The sequence below is a fragment of the Nannobrachium achirus genome (assembly GCF_963921795.1).
Source record: "Nannobrachium achirus genome assembly, chromosome: 3".
Classification (NCBI taxonomy): Eukaryota; Metazoa; Chordata; class Actinopteri; order Myctophiformes; family Myctophidae; genus Nannobrachium; species Nannobrachium achirus.
Genome location: NC_137812.1, coordinates 25638272 through 25660315, shown reverse-complemented (window position 1 = coordinate 25660315; position 22044 = coordinate 25638272). Strand labels below are relative to the sequence as shown.

The 22044-nt window shown below is 40.9% G+C and overlaps 2 protein-coding genes across 4 annotated transcripts in view; one reads left to right on the top strand and one right to left on the bottom strand.

Moving 5' to 3' along the window:
- The first annotated feature begins 4305 nt into the window (after nt 1–4305).
- Nucleotides 4306–17754, top strand: gpank1 (G patch domain and ankyrin repeats 1). 2 transcript variants are annotated; one of them, XM_080721338.1, is made up of 8 exons: nt 4306–4381; nt 9079–9241; nt 9671–9751; nt 10131–10223; nt 10705–10937; nt 12268–12409; nt 15714–15789; nt 16929–17754. In XM_080721338.1, the coding sequence occupies exons 2-8, from the start codon at nt 9088–9090 to the stop codon at nt 17407–17409; spliced, it is 1260 nt and encodes a 419-aa protein (XP_080577464.1). In that variant the 5' UTR covers nt 4306–4381; nt 9079–9087; the 3' UTR covers nt 17410–17754. The 2 variants fall into 2 exon arrangements, with proteins under 2 accessions (XP_080577464.1, XP_080577463.1); XM_080721337.1 differs by having other exon boundaries at nt 10702–10937.
- A 936-nt stretch (nt 17755–18690) lies between these two features.
- The window catches only part of LOC308281963 (cytochrome P450 3A27-like), a 29466-nt gene continuing 26112 nt past the window's right edge, over nt 18691–22044 (bottom strand). Inside the window, exons 14-15 of one of the 2 annotated variants that reach the window (XR_013961888.1) lie at nt 20060–20873; nt 18691–19879 (exon numbers count right to left, since the gene is read on the bottom strand). Coding sequence is in view for 1 of the 2 variants with exons in the window: in XM_080722311.1 (XP_080578437.1) it covers nt 20769–20873 (105 nt within the window). In the remaining variant the exon portion in view is untranslated. Of the gene's footprint in view, nt 20874–22044 lie in introns of both variants that reach the window. The other variant, XM_080722311.1, reaches the window with a different exon arrangement.

Genomic DNA, 22044 nt, shown 5'->3' with positions numbered 1-22044 from the left:
AGATACAGTATACCCCGTTACAAGTAGAAGTCCTGTATTCAAAATGTGCTCGAGCAAAGGTATAGGCATCAGAATAACTTAAAGTGCCAAAAGTAAAAGTAATGTATGTCCCATTTCAAAATCCAGTTCAAAATCTATATTTTTTAAATAGCCAAAATATATAGAGCTGAAGTGTGTTTTGTAATAATAATCCAAAATGTACGTACTTGTAACTAAAGTTTTCATATAATTGTAGTGGAATAAAGGCACACTATTTCCCTCTTAGATCAGTGAGGTGTAGTGGGTTAGAAGTAAAAGTTTTGAAAATTGTAAATACTGATGAAAATACAAAGATTGTAGGCCTACCTAAGTACTGTAGTTGATTACATGTATTTAGTTACTTTACACCACTGCTAGTTTAAGTATTTTATGATCCTAAAACTGCTGTTTAATATATTGAGTGCATTCTACAATATTTTCATTGTGTGTAATAACACAATTTCCTTGATTTGCACAATTCAATGTTTGCCTGCTTGTGGCACTTGCTATCAGAGGTCACGTGCGTGCGAGCTTGCATGTGCGTGCATGCTTTTGTTTGTGTGTGCTCGCTCGCACGTGCTGTGCACGGTCGGGCACGCACACTAGTCTAAACTGTAGCCTACATGATGACAGACATTAATAGTAGCAAATCAAAGCTGGACACGTTAATTGCAATCCAAAGCTTGGAGTTCACGCATCATCAGATGCACTTAATGAGAAAAGTGACAGTGGTGAATGCGGCTCACTGTTCTAATATCCACAAACCCACCAGCGCCCGCATGCATACATTCATCATCCATAACACACTGCTCTCTCTCTCTCTCTGTGTGTGTGTGTGTGTGTGTGTGTGTGTGTGTGTGTGTGTGTGTGTGTGTGGGTGTGTGTGTGTGTGTGTGTGTGTGTGTGTGTGTATGCGTGTGCTTGTGTGTGTGTGTGTGTGTGTGTGTGTGTGTGTGTGTGTGTGTGTGTGTGTGTGCGTGTGTACGCGTGTGCTTGTGTGTGTGTGGTCTCATGACTTTTGTTAAACTGAAGTTTCCCCTCAGGCTGTTTTCATTGGACCTAAAGCTGAACTCTGATATTTAATAATGAACCAAGGGTCTCTCTCTCCCTCTCTCTCTCTCTCTCTCTCTCTCTCTCTCCCTCTCTCTCTCTCTCTCTGAAGAGTTGGATGACCAATCAGGGCTCAGTATAGCCTTTCATAGACACACAATATCACTGCGTGGATATTAAGACTGGTTCTTCTTAGTTTTACTTTTTTTCCGAGGGGCGGTTAGAAAATGATTCAAACAGACTCTGTTGGTTAGACCTACAACCAATCAGAGTCACGCAAAGGTGATACACCCGCGATATATTTGCATACTGGGCCCTGGTTGGTTCTTCATGACCTAAAGCCTGCCCTACATTTGCATACCGGGCCCCTGGTTGGTTCCTCACAACTTGTGAGCCGTGAAATATTTGAATAGCCAGACCTAATCTCTCCGCCTCTGTCTCTCTCTCTCTGACTCTCTTTCTGTCTCCTTACACAGTAGGGTGACCATATTTTCAGCCACTCAAACCGGAACGCGAACCACTGTTGCCTGAAACCGGGAAAGCAACCCTTAAAGCAATGTGCACGTTACGCGCACTCGCGTGCCCATTCTCTAACGTTCGTACACGCGCACATACGCACCGCAGGGTTGCATACAGGCAGTGAGTGATTGACAAACAGCCTCAGCGTTGAATTCAGACACGCAATGAATTTGTTCATGTTTTCTGATTGTTTAGGTGAGCATGTTTACATGAAAAGAACATGATAAATGTCTATGCAACCACTGAAAACAGCTACTATTATTTTAATTCTGCCGAAAACCGGGACAATTTTGTAGACTAGTGAATGTTGAAAACCGGGACATATTAGTGTTTTAGAGATATTTGTCGGGACACCGGGACACGCAGCCTGAAAATGGGATTGTCCCGGCCAAACCGGGACGTCTGGTCACCCTATCACACAGACAACATGGAAGTTATCATAAGTTATAATTGAACCACTTGAGCAATTTAGTCCTCCCCACACGCATGTCTGTGTTGTCACTGCTGTTGTATCCTACTGGCTCACCTGCCAGTGAGGAGCCCCCACTGGGAGGAGGTCATAGAGCCTTCGTCCTACTCCTCCTGCCCAACACACCCCGTTGACATGTGCCGCCTCAGCCTGTAGGTACAGTGTCAAATATATATTAAAAATATAAAAAATACATGAAAAATGTAATGGAAAACAGTTCCTTCTTGTTGAGAACTTCTTTCTAATGCGCGAGGGGGCGTGATTTCTCTCTCTCTCTCTCTCTCTCTCTCTCTCTCTCTCTCTCTCTCTCTCTCTCTCTCTCTCTCTCTCTCAAATTTGACAGAGCAACTGAGTAATCTTTGACTGGGGTTGAGTACTTTGTAGTGTACAACAGCTATAATGATGATTTTGAGTCTTTGTGTTCTTTTTCATTTTGTGATGTAATGTTTGTTTTTTACTTTCTTTCCGTTAGTTTGTTTTGTTGAACTGAGGCCAAAATGTGTTGCGACAGCAGAGATATAAACCAACACAACTGTGCAATATTCTCTGTCTCCCTCCCCTATCTATCCCATCTAATCATTTTGCAAAGCATACAGCACTCTCTGATGGTACAGAGGGTGTACTGCAGCCATTAGCAGAAAAAGCTGACCTGGGGAAAAAAATCAAACCCATGTTTGAAGTAGGCTATGAGTGGTGTGGTGTGTGAGTCAGTTGTGTGTGTGTGTGTGTGTGTGTGTGTGTGTGTGTGTGTGTGTGTGTGTGTGTGTGTGTGTGTGTGTGTGTGTGTGTGTGTGTGTGTGTGTGTGGTGAGTTTGAATTATTACCCAAACGGCACCCTTACTTGCATACTTGCTCACCCAGGCTGCCACTGGTCACCCAGCGGTATTGCAGTTGATGCTCAGGCTACGTACAGACACACACGTACACACACACACACACACACACACACACACACACACACACACACACACACACACACACACACACACACACACACACACACACACACACACGGTCACACTAAGGAGACAGTGTGACCACTGCTCAAAAAAAGAAGAGGTTTACCCCTGGGCCCCATTCATATTTAACCTATTTGTGTATTTTATTATACTTTTACTCCACTACAATTATTTGAAAACGCTGGTTAGGCCCTACTTTGCAGATTTAGGTGATTGTCATCTCAGACCTATACATGACACAGTGTGAGCTTGTAGATCTGCTATTTCAATAGATTTGAAAAGTTATGAAATGGGATATTCTGCATTATGAGTCCTTTCTACTGTTGATACTGTAAGTACATTTTGATGTCAATACTTTTGTACTTTTGAATTCCAGACTTTTGCTTGTAAGAAGGCTATTTGATTGCAGTATTGATACTTTTACTTAAAGGAGTAGTTCACCCCCAAAATAACTTTTTTTCTATTGATTACTCATGCCATGGAGACTAGAGTTCAATAATATTTTTTGGTTTTTGTCACATTCCTAAGACAAAAATTTGATTCGAGTAAATTTTCCCCCATTGATTCCGGATGGTGACCCGTTTCGAAACGGGTCACCATCCGGAATCAATGGGGGAAAATGTATTGTTATCACATATATTGTCTTAGGAATGTGACAAAAACCAAAAAATATTATTGAACTCTACTCTCCATGGCATGAGTAATCAATAGAAAAAAAGTCATGTTGGGGGTGAACTACTCCTTTAAGTGGGAAAAAAAGGTACTTTTTCCACCACTGCACATTGGCTTTGACTTATTTATGCATCCCAAATGTCTTCACTTCATTATTTGGGGACATGATCTGGGAACTCAGATTAGTGGTCAGGGAACCACCAGTGGTCCTTGAGGGGTCCCCAGCTTTCATGGAGAGTTGGTAAAACAACGCTACTGTTAAACACCCGCATAAGGCTACTTAATTTACATCTACACTATTACAGACGAATTATTGTTTTGATTGACCTGTTATCAGTCATAGACTATATGGCACTACACCAAAGCATGGCATTGTAGGCATTGTGGACAAACACAATAGGCCTACGTAACACGTTTTGGGTCTGAGAGGCTATCTCATCAAACGGTGGTCCCTGGCTTAAATGCTGAATTACAGGTTGAAAACCATGCACTGTCCTAGACCGCTGGTGAAATGCCGCTTTAAACCAGTGAGCGGCAGCACTGCACCACGGCAGCGTCCAGCGTTTACCGGAAATACAATGGAAGAAGAAGAAGTACAACCGGAAGAAGCAGAAGTGTAAACAACAACAGCAACATTTGATTTTGATTTCACCATCTGCTGCAAGTGTTTTCTTTACATCGTTGCCGACACCGAGTAAGTTTAGCTGCGTTTCATAATTTATATTGACAATATTTACCAGATACGAACTACGTTCTTGCAAAGCAAAGAGTGTAATACCAGTGTTACAAACAAGTTACAACAGATTCTGAACTAACGCCCGAAGATAATGAGCTAAGTGTGTTAGCTTGCTTGGTCCATAGACCAGTTTTTCCTCAAACTTTTACATTTCAAGGTTTCCCCTTAACTCCGACATCATACAAATGGAACCAAATCCATTTGGTTCGGGTCCATTTGGTTCCATTTGTATGATGTCAGAGGCTTATGTGTCAATTTATACACCCAGAAAGAAACCCACAGATTCCTTGGAATCCACTTTGAGAACCACTGCCATAGATTATCCACGCCGAAATATTCTAACTCTATGGCATAGGCTTACATTGTCTTAAAAGGAGCACTTCACCCATTTTCAACCTATCTGACCTTAGCTCTGGTCCAACTCCACTAACGCTATGGACCAGAGCTAATCTGACCTATACAATGTGGTAATGATCTTTGTGCTAATGCTCGCTGTGGATAGTTCAGAAACCTACCTACTACCAGTGACATCATTCTTCTTTCTTCAGTTCTTCTATTGCTAACTTCCCAGGAAGATAGAGGCTGTGTTTTTGTTGTTGTTTTACCACAGGCAACTCTTAGATCAGGGATACTCAAACTTCTGAACCGGTGGTTTTTTTGATTGATTGATTGAAGAATTTATTAGAAATTTGCAATAGAAAAAAGTACAGTTTCATGACAGTACAAATCACTGGTACAAGGTAAACTAAAAGGAGATCCTAGAAAGCCGAGGCTTATTTCCACAGGAACCACACTTTAAGTATCTCATATAACATTGAAAGACAGACGGATAGAACATAGTACTTTATCTAGGATAATATCAGTTTCAAAAGCATAACATCAAAAACAAAAAAAGAGAAAAGGGGGGGGGGGAGCATGGGGGCTTAGTCTATTTACAAGTCACGGGTAGCAGCTGTCTGAAGGTGACTTTTCATACCAATTTTGAAGGAGGCTAGGGATTTGCTCTCCTTTAGGGCTTGTGGAAGGGCGTTCCACATGTTGATGGTGTAGCAGGAGAACGAGTTAGAGCCTTGTTTAGTGTTAAATCTACGTTGATGATGATTAGTGGAACTGCCTCTGGTGTTGTGATTGTGAACATCCTTGACCTTTAAGAAGTAGTTTGTCAGGTACATGGGAATCTTGGAGGTGTAGTGTATCTTGTACACCAGGCCCATTGCAAGATGCTGTACTCTGTCAGCTACTTTGAGCCATCCCACGCTTTCGTGGTGATGATCGGTAAGGTGGGTCTGAGGAGGGAGACCAAGCACAACCCTAATTAGTTTGTTTTGGGCTGTTTGGAGCTTTAACTTTAAGGCAGCTGGGGCGTCGCGATACCAGACAAGGACTCCGTAATCAATGAGGGGCCCAATAAGAGCACCTCCTAGTGTCTTTCGGGATTTAATATTGATCAGCGGGGCAACCCTTTGCAAGAAGCGAATTCGTTGGTTGACTTTATTGATTACCTTGGTGGTCATTTTTTCACTGGATAGGTTAGCCTCCAGGATGCAACCCAGGTAGCAGATGTAGGTTTTTCTTTCTATCACAGTGTCACCTACTTTAATTGTGAAGTTCTCAACTAGGCTAAGTTTCTGACTAGATCCAAAGAGGATACATTCAGTTTTGCCTAGGTGAATTGATAGTCTGTTATCATTGAGCCAAGTGCAGATCTTATTAAGTTCACAGTTAAGGGCCTTTTCAACCTGCGATATGTCTCTGCCTGAGACTAGGAGAGCCGAGTCGTCCGCGAACAGAAACAGATTGCAGTCACAAGCAGATGACATGTCGTTTACGTATATTAAGAACAACAGTGGTCCTAGTATACTCCCTTGAGGTACTCCACAGTTTACTGGGAGGGGGGGGGACAGGGTTCCGTTGACTTCCACCATCTGTTCCCTCCCCACCAAGTAAGAGTGCATCCATCTCACTGCTGTGCTATCAAGACCAATAGCTTTGAGTTTTTCAATCAGAATAGAATGATCGACGGTGTCAAATGCCTTCTGGAGGTCCAGCATGACCATGCCGCAATATTTGCCATCGTGAATTTCACGTTTGATGTAATCATTCAAATAGATGAGGCATGTATCTGTGGAATGGGACTCTCTGAAGCCAGACTGGAACTCGTAGATCAGTTTATTCTCTTCAAGATATTTAGCCACCTGTTCATAGACAATTTTTTCCATTACCTTAGAGATGGAACTAAGGATTGAGATTGGCCTGTAGTTGCCAGGGTCAAGTTTACTGCCTCTTTTGTGCAGGGGGGTTACCTTAGCTAATTTGAAGTCCTGGGGGACATAACCCTGCTTGATAGATAGATTAATAATATGGGTAATGATTGGGGCAATGGTGGCAGCTGAGTCTATGAGAAATTTGGGGGCGATTTTGTCATGGCCAGCGGCCTTGAATTGAGGTAGGGTGCGCAGTTTTTTAAACACTTCATCAGTTGTCACCGTGGCAAGTTTAAAATTGTCTTTGCATACCCCAAGGTTCCTGTAGAATTTCAAGATGTGCCTAACACCAAACAGCCCAGATGGAGCGGGCAGTTTATTGACCAGATTTTTGGCCATGGAGGTGAAGTAGATGTTGAGATTTTTGGCTACATCAAGACTGTCAGTGAGGAGGGTTATGGGAGTTTGGATGGATATGTTGCTGGCTATGGATCTGAGTTTAGCACCACAGCCTAGCTGGGTTTTAAATAGCTTCCATAGATCTCGTGGTTTGTGGATGTTTTCCTCAACTTTCTCATCCAAGTAGTTTTTTTTGGCAGAAAGGATTAAGGAGGTTGTCCGATTTCTCAGTTTATTAGCCTCTAAACTGACTATTTCTAATTTGGCTTCAAGGTGTTTATTGGGGCCTTTTTTGAGCTTGTGATTATATTTGCGCTTCTCAGAGTATTTTTTGTCTCTGAGTTTCATTGATTCACAGATTTCCGAATTCCACCATGGCTGTGAGCGGGCTTTAACCCTGACCCTACGCAAAGGAGCCACTTCGTCTAGGGTAGTGTTGAAAATGGATTTAAAGCCCAGCCAGGCTTCATCGACCTGAGTGCTAGCTAGTACTGGGGACCAGTCAGATTTCTCCAGTTTGTGATTAAAGGCTTCGCTAGAGTAGGTTTTGAGGTTTCTAGCTTCAACTGTTTTGTGGCCGTCAGCTTTGGACTTATGTATTTTACGGGTGCAGTAAATGATATCATGGTCGCTTAGGCCACCACATTCGATAGTCCCACTTGCGGAGACTTTAGATTTGTCTGTGGTTACAATGAGATCTATGGTTGTTTGAGAGTTATCTGTAACCCTAGTTGGCTTGGTGATGAGCTGAGTGAAACCCTGTTGATTACATAGCTTATTGCATTTTTTGAATAGAGGAGCTTCTTTACGAAGCATGTCTATGTTCCAATCTCCAATAATGTATTTTTCAACATTGTCCACCGGTGCAAGGCTCTCCTCCAGTAACTCACAGAAATCATTTTGGTCGGGCGGTCTATAGATGGCACCGATTAGTATGTTTTTAGCTTTCTTAAGAATCACTTCCGCCCATACAGTTTCTAAAGAGCTGTGTTGTAGGTCAGGGCGGGGGATATACTTAATACTGTTATGAACACATGCATACACCACCACCAAATCTGTTTCTATCATTTCTGATTACCGAGTAGTTGTCAATTTCGATCTGAGAGTCAGTGATAGAGGCATCAAGTTTAGTCTCTGAGAAGGTTAGAAAATGGACCTTACCTTCGAGAACCATATGCTTGATTTGTTCATATTTAGCAAACAAACTGTTAATGTTTAAGTGCATAATGGGCCACATTACAAAAATGACAAGGGGCCGCGGGCCAGTTGATAAAATTACATTACTTGAAAACTTTTGTGCAATGTGCATTATTTGTGCATTATTTTTATTTTATGGCTTGGAATTCCATTTATATTCTGTCAATGACAACATTTGTAATCAAAGTAATTTGCTACATTTTCTCTCTTTGTAACAATTCTGTGAAATTAGCATATTCCACAAAAACACCAAAACAAACTAGTGTACGTGTGTCTGCTATTTGTCTGGGTTGATATCTGTCTGCCTGCTATCGAGTGGGATAACATTAAAGATAGCTAAGCACAACTCTCTTTCAATTGCTTCACAATGTTATTTATGATGTTGCCACATTCAGCACAAATGGCTTTTTACAGAAAATAAACTAGTGAAAATTGATAGCAAAAAGAAAAAAAAACAAAAAAACAATCTACTTAAAATAGATTACCCAGACTCTTTAGCGACCAAATGGCTAATGATGCAGTTGTTAAGTAGAGCTACAGTACGTCTCTTCATTTGAATTGGGCCTACAATAACATTTTGGATATGCTAATTAGTCGGGCACTGACGGGCAGAGGCAGAGCCACCGGTAAAAAAAAAAAGAGAGAGAGGAAAAAAAAAACTGCGAAAATCGGAGATTTCTATGGCCGTTTTCAAGATGTTTTGGCCATTATCTCTGGAACGCAAGGTTTGCAATTTTATTATGAACATTAGTGAGGACCTATTATATGAAGATAGGTTGAAAAGTGGCAAAATAGAAAAGTGAGTACTTTTTTTCCACCACTGCTTCTCAGTCTCTTTCATCTTGTCCACAGCAGGTTCTTCTAATGGACGCTCTGGGTTACTTCACACCTGCCAGAGAGGAGGAGTTCTGCTGGAACAGAAGGACAGAAACCCGCCCCAGACGTCACACCAGCAGCCCACCCCTGAGTGGAGAGCAGGCCCGCAGCTTCTACGAGAGTCTGACCAAAGGAGACCATGGTGATGACAGGGATGGGACCATATGAACGTGTCATGTCATAATTATTGTGACCAATCAAAAATATCGCCAACATCTGTTATCCTGGGACGGAACATTTGCCAAAAAAATTGCCGATCTACAAGCTCACAACGCGTCGCGCTTGTAGATCGGCTATTTTTTTGCAAAGAGATTTGGTAGAGAGTGACAAAAAGACATATACGTATACAATATATAACATATACAATACGTTATTTCCAGGTCCATTTGACCAATTATAGAGGGTTTAAATGGTACTGGATATGCAGCTCGGCACATAAAAGTCATGACATCCCAGTGCATGACGGAGGATAATTTCACGATAAATTTAAATCTCCACGATACGATTAGTTGGAAGTGTTTTTTTATCATGATAAACCATAATAATATAATGATTATCGTCCCATCTCTAGGTGATGAGGAGAGGAGGAGGAAGAACCACAGAGAAGATGGAGCAAGACGGCGTGATGGAGACAGAAAAGCAGGGGGAAGAGGTAGGCCTGTCATGATTATTACATAGTCACAATTATTCCAGATAATCCCAACAATCTTTTGCATAACTGTCATAGTTATTTACATGTTGAGAATTTGTTATTTAAAAAAAATGTGTAAATAGTAGATCTACAAGCTCAAAACCCGTTATGCGATTTGAGTTTGTAGGTAAACTATTTCCACTATTCACTTAAAGTATGAAGTTGTAAAATTTAAATGTTTTTTGTTGATCAGTTTTTTTACAAAGCCTAAAAGCCATACAGAAATGTATATTTTCTTCACAATGTTCCAGTGTCCAATGACAGAAACACAATTAAATCGTGTATCGCAATTGTTTGAGCAACGATTAATTGTCAAGTAAAAATGTCATCACCTTGACAGCCCTAGGAGGAGGAGGCAGACATGATGGAACAGAAGTGCCAGGACAGTCAGGCAACGCTCAACTCAGTAGGCTGGAAAGGAGAGATGGAGGAGGTAAGCAGTGGTGGATTTACTATGTACTTGGGGTATTTGTATTTACTTGACTTACTCTACTTACACTGCTCCACTAGAACTCGGATACAAATATTGTACTTTTACTCCACTACATTTATCTAAAAACTTTAGTTACTAGTTACTTTGTAGATTGATTATTATTCCAACACATACTGTACATTCAACATTTCAGCCCTATACATTTCGTCTATTTGAAAATAGCCAATCTACAAGCTCAAAATGTGTCGCAAGGGGACGCATTGTGAGCTTGTAGATCTGCTATTTTCAAAAGATTTTTATACATTTGAAAGTATACATTTTTAGTATTTTAATTACATTTTGATGCGCATACTTTTGTACTTTCACTCAAGCACATTTTGAATTCCGGACTTTTACCTGTAACAGAGTGTTCCTACATTGCAAGCATTGATACTCTTACTGAAGTAAAAACATTTGAGTGCTTTTTCCAACGCTGGAGGAGGTAGGGGAGGAGCAGGTCAAGGAGAAGGCAACCGGAGGAGAGACGGGGGGACAAGCGAGAGCAGCAGGAGGAGGAGGAGGAGCAGTAGAGAAAGGAGGACTCATGCTCCACAGGAAGCCCTCAGCTCCAGCGCCACGGAGCTCCAGGGCCTCAAGCTGCTGCGCTGTGCCCAGGAGGGAGACCTCTCTGGGCTGAAGGAGCAGCTCTCTAGAGGGGTGGACATCAACTTCACGGTAGAGGCTCGCCGCTCTGTGTGTTCTTGGGGGAAACTACGGTGGCTGTTTGTGTATATCGTAACATGGTTTACATCAGTGTTTCGCAAACTTTCACATTTCTCACCTTAACTCTGAGAGTGTACAAATGGATCCATTTGGTTCCATTTGTACACTGTCAGAGTGGGTCAATTTAGAACCCCCTTAAAGGAACCCACAGAGTCCCCGGAATCCACTTTGAGAACCACTGGCTTACATTACATTTCACCCTTTCAGCCAACTATTGGTTGGCTAGCCTCGGGATCCAGGCATTTCAAAGAGAAAAGCCTGGGATAGAGCCCTAACTGTGGCTCACGTCATTTTAATTGTATATAAAATATATGTAGCCTTTCAGATATCTTATTTTACATCAGTTCTTATTTTACATCAGTATTGTTCATGTGAACTGGTTTGTTTAGGCTTATCCATTATAATTATAAAATTGCTATGATTTATCACTCGTTTTCCACCACGGAACACTTCCTCATTTACTCAAAGCGGACAGCAGCAGGAGTCATGTTCCCCTCCGCCTCATTTCTAGACGCCAGAGTAGCCGGTGAGATCTGCCGGGGCCATAGAATGTCCGTGTTATGCCTCATTCACACTACAGATATATAGTTGAACGTTTTGCTTGGTAATTCAATGTAATCTCAATGGAAACCAGCTTTAAAGATGAAGGAGATGCTCAGAACAAAGCTTTGAAAGCTTTAAAGCTGGTTTCCATTGAGATTACATTGAATTACCAAGCTAAACGTTCAACTATATATCTGTAGTGTGAATGAGGCATTAGGTTAGACTATTGGTTGGCTGATGGCAAGCACTACTTTTGCAATCCGCTTCGTGTTCTTGTTATGTTCGAGCACACACAAAAAACAAATTAAAAATCAGCTATGTTGGTTTTGGCAATAAATTATTGAATGTTATATGAATATTCTTTGTTTACATGATCTGCCATTGCGGTAGAATAACTAGCCTGATAGAGTGAGTGAATGGCTCTGCGTGGGGCTGCCGTTTATTAAATGAATGCACAAATGCTGCAGAGCAAACCGCAATACCGCCATACCGTGGTTGTGTAATGCATACCCCGGTGTTGAGTTAATCGCGGTGATTATTATTAATATCATTATTATTTATTCTTTAATAATTCAAAACAACATTTTTTGTAGAGATACCGCGATACAAGTGTAAACACATTTTGTATCACCGATTTGCTGTGCAACACATTTTGTGCATTCATCTAATTGAAAAAACAAACAGTGTGAGTGTCTTTTACTGTCCAGTTAAATGAGATATTTCATTGGTCTTCCCTCAGGACACTTTCTTCTGGACGGCAGTGATGTGTGCCAGCTGGTCAGGCCAGAGGCCTGTGGTCAGACTGCTGCTGCAGAGAGGAGCTGCCTGGGTGGGGGTGGTCGACACACAGGGCAGGGATGCCAGGGACCTGGCGGCAGCAGGTACTACCCAATGCATTGTGAGCTTGTATGCTGTAAACACTGTAGGGCAGGGGTCTCCAATGTGTTTCAAGCTAAAGACCCCTTGGCTGAGAGAGCGGAAGCATCCAGGGACCACTACATATTGTACACAATTGAGTTGCAGATTAAAACTTTTCATAGATTTCATAGTAGATATCTTCATAGGCTTGTTTGACAGCACTATCATCAGTGTATGTTGGATTCATGTTAATGTGTATTTTCAGACATTTAACCATTTAAACCGTCAATACTTAGTAAACTTAGCCGTTCACTCGGTACTTGGTCTGCTCGTTTCCCCTCTACACCAAAGCCAAGAGTAGAAGATTTACAAGCTCACAACACAGATTGTAGATCTGCTATTTTCAGCTAATGTTCCCATCAGAATAAGGATGCAAGGGCTTAAAGGACCTACACCATGAATTTTCACTTTTTCTATTTTAAAACCTTTTTTTGGGGTCCCACTGGCACCTTCTATCCTCACAAAGTCCTATTTCTGACCGTTGTGTCTTTCTCTGGTTTTGGGCAGACAGAGATGAAAAGCTTTCCACAGGTTCTCAGAACAGTGCTGTTCTGAGAGTTGACGAGAGTGACGTCACTCTCGGATTCCCGTTTTTTTTTCAGAGTCAAAAAAAAAAATGTTTCAAAAAAAAAATGTTTTCAATTTTTTTTTTTTTTCAAAACTTCTTTTTTTCAAAACTTTTTTTTCAACAAAATGCAATGCAGTCAAAAAATTTTTTTTTTCAAAAAAGAATTTTTTTTCAAAATTCTTTTTTTTCAAAACTTCAAAAAGAATTTTTTTTCAAAAAAATTTTTTTTTTCAGAAAACTTTTTTTTCAAAAACTTTTTTTTTCAAAAACTTTTTTTTTTCAAAAACTTTTTTTTTTTCAAAAAACTTTTTTTTCAAAAAACTTTTTTTTTCAAAAACTTTTTTTTCAAAAAACTTTCTTTTTCAAAAAACTTTTGGTATTGCAGCTGGAGAGCCTCATTATAGTAGAGCTAGAACAAACAAAAAGAATGGTCAGAGTGTTTTTTGAGGGTTAAAGCCTGTCTAAGACTCAAAGTTCCTATCATTGGCCGCTAGTTAAGCTGTTCTGGTACCAAAAGCAAGATGTTCTTGCTCCATAGCAGACCCTAGGGGGTCCGCGGAGGTACTGCAGGGGGTCCGCGAAATTATTGCAAAAAAAAAAAAAAAAGATTTCAAAAAATGTTTTTTTTTTTTTTTCACATTTATGTTAAAAAATAAATCATGATTCTATCCATTTTGAATAGCTTGAATACATGATTACTATGCAATTGACAGATTGCTGATATTATTAACATTGAGGTTCTCAGTTAATAAGTAGTATGTTTAGAAATGGTAGTGGTACGGCCCACCCTGCTCGCTGTAACTTGTACATGTTTAAAATAAATAATATGTCGTAGCCCCGACCACCCCACCCTACGAGGTGGTAGGGGGTCCCTGCTCCATCTCCCCATCAGTTTGGGGGTCCCTGGCCTGAAAACGTTGAAGACCCCTGCTCCATAGGATTCAATTTCCCCCGAACTTTTACATTAGATTTTCTTACCTTAATAAACATTGTCATAAATACTTTATGGTTCCTGTCACTAGTTTAAAGCCTCATTTCAATCACTATGATATGTGTTTTGTGAAAATATAGTCCTATTTATTTTATAATTGATGTTAAAGCAGGGTATGCTGTAGGAGGGGCTTGTGATCATAGGCTTGTTTATTTTCGGCAACTCATTTTGAGATGGGGGTCTGCGGCCAAATACAACAGTAATTTTGGGGGTCCTTGACATGAAAAAGTTTGAGAACCACCGATTTAGAAGGAGGATTTTGGCATTTATAGAATCGGACTAAGACTCAATTTTGAGCATATATTTATACAAAAAATATAGTTTTAAAAGCATGGTGTAGGCCCTTTAAGTGCTTAGTGGAAGAAAAAATAGCACCCGTGCGAAGTGAGCGGTGCAAACTAATTCCTGCGCAAATCAGTGTTGATAGGCATGCATGGCAATATTCTTTTTGTTGTGTATGATGTCAGTCTAGAGGTCTGCTCAGAAGACTATATAAGTCTTTATTGTCATTTCTCATCAGTTAGTTGACCAAGCTACGGATTGTAGCTTGTAAGAGTGTCATAGTGTAATGATAAGTGACCTTATTTACCTCCAGAGAGGCGAGAAGAGGCCAGAAGATGAATATTTTAGTTTTTCAAAGTCTGTTCATTTGTATTTTAAACTTGTATTACCTGCCTATCATTTATAACCTGTAAGATTTTCCACAGTCTGTCTAAAAGTGTGGTTATTTTATCGCTTATAAGTGATATTCATCTAATATAATTTTGAAATTCAAGGTTAGCACCGCTCAATAATTTTTTATGACGTATTTTACGCGGCCTAAACGCGTTATGACGTATTTTACGCGGCCTAAACGCGTTATGACGTATTTTACGCGGCCTAAACGCGTTCTAAATCAGGGTGAACCAATCGAGTGCCTCTGTGACTATGACATCATGGACAGATCAACAGAATCGAAGTGTTTCATTGGTCTAGCGAACTCATGTCATCATCATTTGTGACATCATAGTTTTGGTAAAAGAGCGGTCTATAGGAGCGGTTAGCACCGCTCAAGAAAAGTTCTTATGACACAAAGATTTGGTGGCCCCCCTGTAGTAACTCGTGAGGGCCCCCTGTTGAAGACCCCTGCTGTAGGGTGAAAGTGGTTGAGATTATCTTTATGCTATATACTCATTTTTGCTGGGGACCCCCTCAGGAACATCAGCTGGGGGTCTCCGGACCCCACTTGGAGAGCCACTGATCTACACTACAAGATCACTTAGCCATTTTCAAAGACTGCCGAGATCACCCAGCGCGAGACAGTGAAAACCACAATTTTATATGAATAAAGAGTAAGCGTTATGCACCTCAAACAATAATGGAGAAACTAAAAATGCTGATGATAGCAAATTATCCTATTTGATTTACAAATACAATTCTAGCCACTTGATATTAAAATTCACGATTACAAAAGAAGAAATCATTTCTGTTATCAAGGGGTTCATTGAGAATATGACAACACAGAAAGGATACGTATAATGCGGTAGTTTTCTGTAAAAACTAAATCTTAAGCCTTGAGCAACCTTTTGCAGACACAAGCCCGACAAGATAAGATCACCTGGTAGATCTTCAAAACATGGTTGCCCTCCCCTGACCTACACAGTAAAAGACTCAGTATTCATTTATCCATTCATAACTCAGACTCCTCCATTTCTATGTCCCTCTCCAGCAGGCCACCAGGGGGTGCTGGAGGAGTTGGAGAGCTATGGGAGAAGCCCACAGCAGGAGACAGTGCCTGATGCCAGGTGAGCAGCACACTCTGTGTAGGGCTATGGAATTCTTAGCGCATTTAGCAACGTATTCTGACTCTTGCGTGGTTTAACCAGGCGGCCAGTTGTCCGGATTTAAATTTAAAATGAAGCAAACACGGAACTGAAAGTTCCTATCATTGGCCGCTAGTTAAGCTGTTCTGGTACCAAAAGCAAGATGTTCTTGCTCCATAGCAGACCCTAGGGGGTCCGCGGAGGTACTGCAGGGGGTCCGCGAAATTATTGCAAAAAAAAAGAAAAAAAAAAAAGATTTCAAAAAATGTTTTTTTTTTTTTTTTTTTTTCACATTTATGTTAAAAAATAAATCATGATTCTATCCATTTTGAATAGCTTGAATACATGATTACTATGCAATTGACAGATTGCTGATATTATTGACATTGAGGTTCTCAGTTAATAAGTAGTATGTTTAGAAATGGTAGTGGTACGGCCCACCCTGCTCGCTGTAACTTGTACATGTTTAAAATAAATAATATGTCGTAGCCCCGACCACCCCACCCTACGAGGTGGTAGGGGGTCCCTGCTCCATCTCCCCATCAGTTTGGGGGTCCCTGGCCTGAAAACGTTGAAGACCCCTGCTCCATAGGATTCAATTTCCCCCGAACTTTTACATTAGATTTTCTTACCTTAATAAACATTGTCATAAATACTTTATGGTTCCTGTCACTAGTTTAAAGCCTCATTTCAATCACTATGATATGTGTTTTGTGAAAATATAGTCCTATTTATTTTATAATTGATGTTAAAGCAGGGTATGCTGTAGGAGGGGCTTGTGATCATAGGCTTGTTTATTTTCGGCAACTCATTTTGAGATGGGGGTCTGCGGCTAAATACAACAGTAATTTTGGGGGTCCTTGACATGAAAAAGTTTGAGAACCACCGATTTAGAAGGAGGATTTTGGCATTTATAGAATCGGGTCAATATATTCAAAGACTTTCTTCACGATTTTCTCAAAAATACCAGATCTACAAGCTTGCAGCGCGGCACTCGGTGCAGCACTGTGGGCTTGTATATCTGCATTTTTTTAATAGCTAAAGCATAAAATAATGGTTCAAGTGGTTCAAATCTAATCTTTCTTCACCACTGGTTAAACGTGCTGCTCTCGCTCCGCCAGGAGCTCCCGGCAGCAGCAGCGGCAGCAGCAGCAGCAGCGCTGTGAGGTGTGTGGTGTCCAGTACAGCGGCAGCGAGGCCTCCCACCTCTCCTCCACCCTGCACCAGTTCAACCTGCGGCGGCCTCCGCCCACGCCCCAGTACTGCCTCCCCGCCTCCAGCGCCGGCTACAGGATGATGCTCCGCTGCGGCTGGAACCCCGGCGCGGGGCTGGGGCCGGAGGGGGAGGGCCCCCGGCAGCCCGTGCCCACCGTGCTGAAGAGGGACCAGAAAGGCCTGGGCTACGGGCCGGCCAAAAGGGCCAAGGTCACCCACTTCCCTGCGAGGGACCGCAAGGCGGTCGTCACCGCCCGGCCCGAGGACCGGGAACGGAGGAAGGGTGGCGCGGGAAAGAGGAAAGGAGGAGGAGGCGGGAGAGAGGAGGAGGAGAGGGAGAAAAACTGGGAGAGGGATTTTCGTAACTCGTTTTATCTTCAGGAATGACTTGCTCTACTTCAACAATTGACTATGCGCGTCTGCTGAATCAGTTGGAACGTTTCTGATAGAAAGCTATCTGGCTGCATAATCACACAGCCATATTAGAAACGCATAATAATGCGGATTATCACCTCAGCTTCATTGTTGCCTGGGACTGGGGTGGTTTGTCCCTGGGCCAGCGTATGCAGCAGGGGCTCGAGGTTGGTTGCAGAGGAATACGACTAATGCCCAGGCGCTAATGTTGTTGATCGCATTACCCACAGTCTTTTCTTTTTGTCACAAGGACAGTGACACAATAACATTTTATCAATGCTGCCACCATGCTTGACATGCTGGAGTGGACTTGGTCAGCTGCTACTGGCATGTTAAGCTGGTATGTGATTAAAAAGAACTCTAGACTAAAGGGTATCGTGTGTATATACGTGACCTTGATCAGACCTCGCTCTACCTCAAAATGGATTTGTAAGCAAGTTGACATCGATTGATTTATATGCTCTATTATCTGCTTGTGTTTGCCGGTGTGTTCTTATCAACCAAGTAAGGCTGCCATAAAAAAAGATTACATTATAAGATTTGTATGTGGACTTTTAATGACGCAGTTGAAGGGAAAAGTGTATTTGACATTTGTTTGTTAAAGACAAAATACATTTCATACAAATATCTAATATATTCGAGTAGTTCACCCTTAATTTGAGTAATTGCAATTAGGGCGGTCACGATTATGACATTTTGTATGACAATTCATTGGCACTCAAATCATTGCGATCAACGATTTAATTTTGTTTTTGTCGTTGATAATTACATTTCTATTTGGCTTGTAGCCTTTGAATTTTCACATGGCAGATATGACACATAACCTAAATATACAAAGAAATTATTGACATAGTTTACAACTTTATACTTAAAAAAGAACATTGATGTGGAAATAGCCGATCTACAAGCTCACAACTGTCACGGACAATGCAACACGTTGTGAGCTTGTAGATCTTTCCACTAGTTTGAAAATGTATCTATAAATATATTTTAAACATGGAAACGATTATGACAAAATAATTGTGATTAGACGATTATTATGTAATAATTGTGACAGGCCTAATAGCAATGAGTCATGATGACAGTTTGAGGAATTTCAAGAGGCTAAAGGTTATGGTGGAGTTATCTTTGTGGCTATAATAATGGTGTTAAAGATTGACAACAAGTACATAAGTTCAACCTCTATTGACCACTCCACACAAACAACATAATTCATCATCACACAATCAGGAAATGTGACCAAGCCAAAGTAACCGCTCCAGATAAATGCCATCTTGAGACAGAAGTGAGATGATATATTTACATTTACATTCCTCAATTACATACATTAATTATTAGTGGAAAAACATGCTCCAGTCCTTATCTATGAGGAAATCGGTTGAAAGTGCATAAAATAGTATCTCTAATGAAACTGTTAAAAATGATCTGTGAATTATCATGAGTAACCATTTTCTTGATTTCTGTGAAGAAAATGTCTGAGAACTACTCATTAACCCATTTTAAAAATGTTAACAAATCTCAAAGTTCTGAATAATTTAGATACTTTATCTAAATCCATCAAATTTGCTTTCCACATTGTTTATCCATGGCATTTTAGATATTAACCTTTTAATGCAGAATAACTCCAAAATCCTATAGAATTGAGATTTTATGCACAATAATCAAGTGAAATGTATCAAATCTGCTTTCCATAATCTTTATTAATAGTGAAACTGTAGCATACAGGTTCCTTTCGGATAGTTGCATATTAACCCTTTCAGGCCATCTTGCTCCAAACATCCACAGAACATTTCCACAAAAATAGGTAGATTAGATGAAAAAAATACTCAATCAAAACCATCAAATGTACTCTCAAAGATGTGGCATGTTTAATACCCCATTAAATATATACAACTATAAGCCTATAGAACACAATTATTCCACCCAAATTAATTAACAGTCAGCTGAATGAATCATTAAATTGTTACAGAATAGTATCATTTCATTGTTGTAGGCTACAGACTATAACCACAATTCATACATATGTAACGTTTTTCCTATTATGCATGCCTTGATCATTTTCACACAGTATTGGTTCCCTATTAGCTATAAGTGGGCTATCTGGTGTCCTGTCAGATGTTTTTGCCAAGATATTGAATGGGAAGGCAGCATGTGATAGCTGAGATAGTGCTACAGAGTCAGTGTGATAACGGATGAACATTTTCAGAATGCAGATGACCTCATGAGAGCCTCGGGTCATACATCTGGTCAGAACGTGAGATGACTGCCTTCTCCGTCTGACCGTTATGGCCTCTACTACCTGAAAAGCTACCTCCACTACCTCCAACTGTATTTTCCCTAGGGGAAACACATGACACCACCCCTTGCTGGAGCATGGAATGGTCTGTGGACCAACCAGTTCAGAGTTCGTCTTCATCAGGAAAGTGCTATGCTTGTTCAACAACTCTTATGAACATGTGATGAAGTAAGTATGTATGTATGTATGTACGTACGTACGTACGTACGTACGTACGTACGTACATTTGTTATATATTGCACTCCTCACAGAGAGAATTCACAAAGTGCTTTACATAGAGACACAGCACAACACATTCAACTATTTAAAAACAACAAAATCTAATACATTCCATACCTTTGTTTTTGGGAGCAGGTGGTGTTAGGCATCTTGCTCAGGGACACTTTGAGCCTCAGGCTTCCCACTAACCATCCAACTGTTGCCGCCCCAAGCTGATACAAGGAATGACCAATTGAATAGACCCAATCAACCATTATTGTATTTTATGGCATTTTGCTGTTTTGAGCATTAATATAAAAAAAATTATGATCTGATTAAATACATTGTACATTTTCACTTTCATGGATAGACACAGTGGAAAGCTATTCCATAGCTTTCCACTGTGAAAATCCATTTTGAATTAAACACCATAAAGCTTTATTTTGGGGGAATCCTTAGTGTTTTGGCCATTAAAAATGCCCAAGGGATATCACTGGGCACCTTCTTGAATTCTTAAGAGGTGAATCCAAAAGCTACACGAAATGAGAATGGTTTCACCTTTCCTGGTGAAACCACATTCACCCCCACGGCTGGCTCTCCGACTAGTTTGAGAACTAGGTATTTGTCAGATTGAACTCAGGTCTTAAAGGGGTAATTCTTTCGGCAAAATCACACCAAAGCTATGGATGGATTGAAAGCAATCGAGCAAAAAGTATGGAGTGATGGAGAGATGTTTGTAAACGGCACACTTAGAAATGCTAAGTTAACGTTGTGTGTCAGCTGTCAGGGCATGTTGGCATGTTGGTACGGTATCTCTGTCACGGGACGACATCCTGGTTCAGCTTGTGTCATCTTCTGATTGGATCATGGAACGTGGCTCTAGTTTCATTTTGATTGGCCGTAGCGGGCTGACGAGGCCTTGAGGGTCCATCTGCAGGGGGATCTGAGGAGTCGAAAAGTTTGAGGAGTCGAAAAGTTAAAAGACATGAATCTGTCTTTAGGTGAGTCAATACATGTATATACAGTAGGTATGCTAAACAGGGACATGCTGGGCCCCTGATTCAGCCCGGGAAAAAGAGTTGGAGAGGCCTTCATTGTGCGCTATAGAGAAAGAGATCTCTCTCTCTATAGCGCTGCTGCTACTCAAACATTTGCCATTTCAGATCATGACAAGTGACAAGCCAGTGGGCCAATTACTGTACATGAGTTATATTTTGTCGTTGTCGGGTGGAAACCTTGTATGTCCAGAACCGTTTGTTTTGTATTTATCATTTTAAAAATGATTTAAACTAGTGAAAACAGCCGATCTACAAGCACACAACGCCTCGCACCGCGAGGCGTTGTGTGCTAGTAGATCTGCTGTTTTCACTACTTTTGTGCAACAGCCTTATATGATGAAGCAGGGCTTTGCTTTGCGAAAAAATGTAGACATTTGAAACTTGGAGATACGAGGTTTCTGCCCAGCCCCCAAAATGGAACGATTTTTTTCCTAATGGCCGGCCTGGACCGTCCGGGAATGAACCGGCCGTTTGGGAGTTGTCCCGCTTTTCCCAATGGCCAGCATGTCCCTGATGCTAAATAACATCCCAAAAAACCTTAGGAAAAACAAACTACTGGAAAGACATAATTTTCACGATGGTGCCCACGGGAGCTTAAAATGTATATATTAATTGGGAGGGAATATGTGCCATCTTGAAAATGATGCCTTTCCAGTAGTTTGTTAACTTTGTTTTTCCTTAGCTTTTAGTATGTTATTTAGCATACCCAATAGTAAGAGAATCCATTAAAAATTCTCTTCCATCAATTATTTGGGGTTTCATTGTTTCAACCATATGGGCCTACTGACCTATTTAATATTAGATTCTTTGCAAACAGACCACTAGGCCCAACTTGTTTGCAATGTTTTTTGAAAACCCTATGCCCATACCCAACACCATGCCACCAATTGCACTGTTATGATTTGATTTCTTACATATTAAATCCCAGTTTATAGGCATTTTAAGCTCCTGGCAGCCATCGTGTACGCCATCTTGAAAATGAAGCCTTTCCGGAAGGTGTGTTTATTGTCATACCTCCAGACAAGGTCCCCCATTGGGATAACAGCGCCATCTGGC

Bases quoted from the DNA above. Each gene is read 5' to 3' on its own strand.
- gpank1 (XM_080721337.1), top strand. From the start codon at position 9,088: ATGGACGCTCTGGGTTACTTCACACCTGCCAGAGAGGAGGAGTTCTGC. The intron at 9,242-9,670 runs GTGATGACAGGG...TCCCATCTCTAG, and splicing joins TCTGACCAAAGGAGACCATG to GTGATGAGGAGAGGAGGAGG. The intron at 9,752-10,130 runs GTAGGCCTGTCA...TCACCTTGACAG, and splicing joins CAGAAAAGCAGGGGGAAGAG to CCCTAGGAGGAGGAGGCAGA.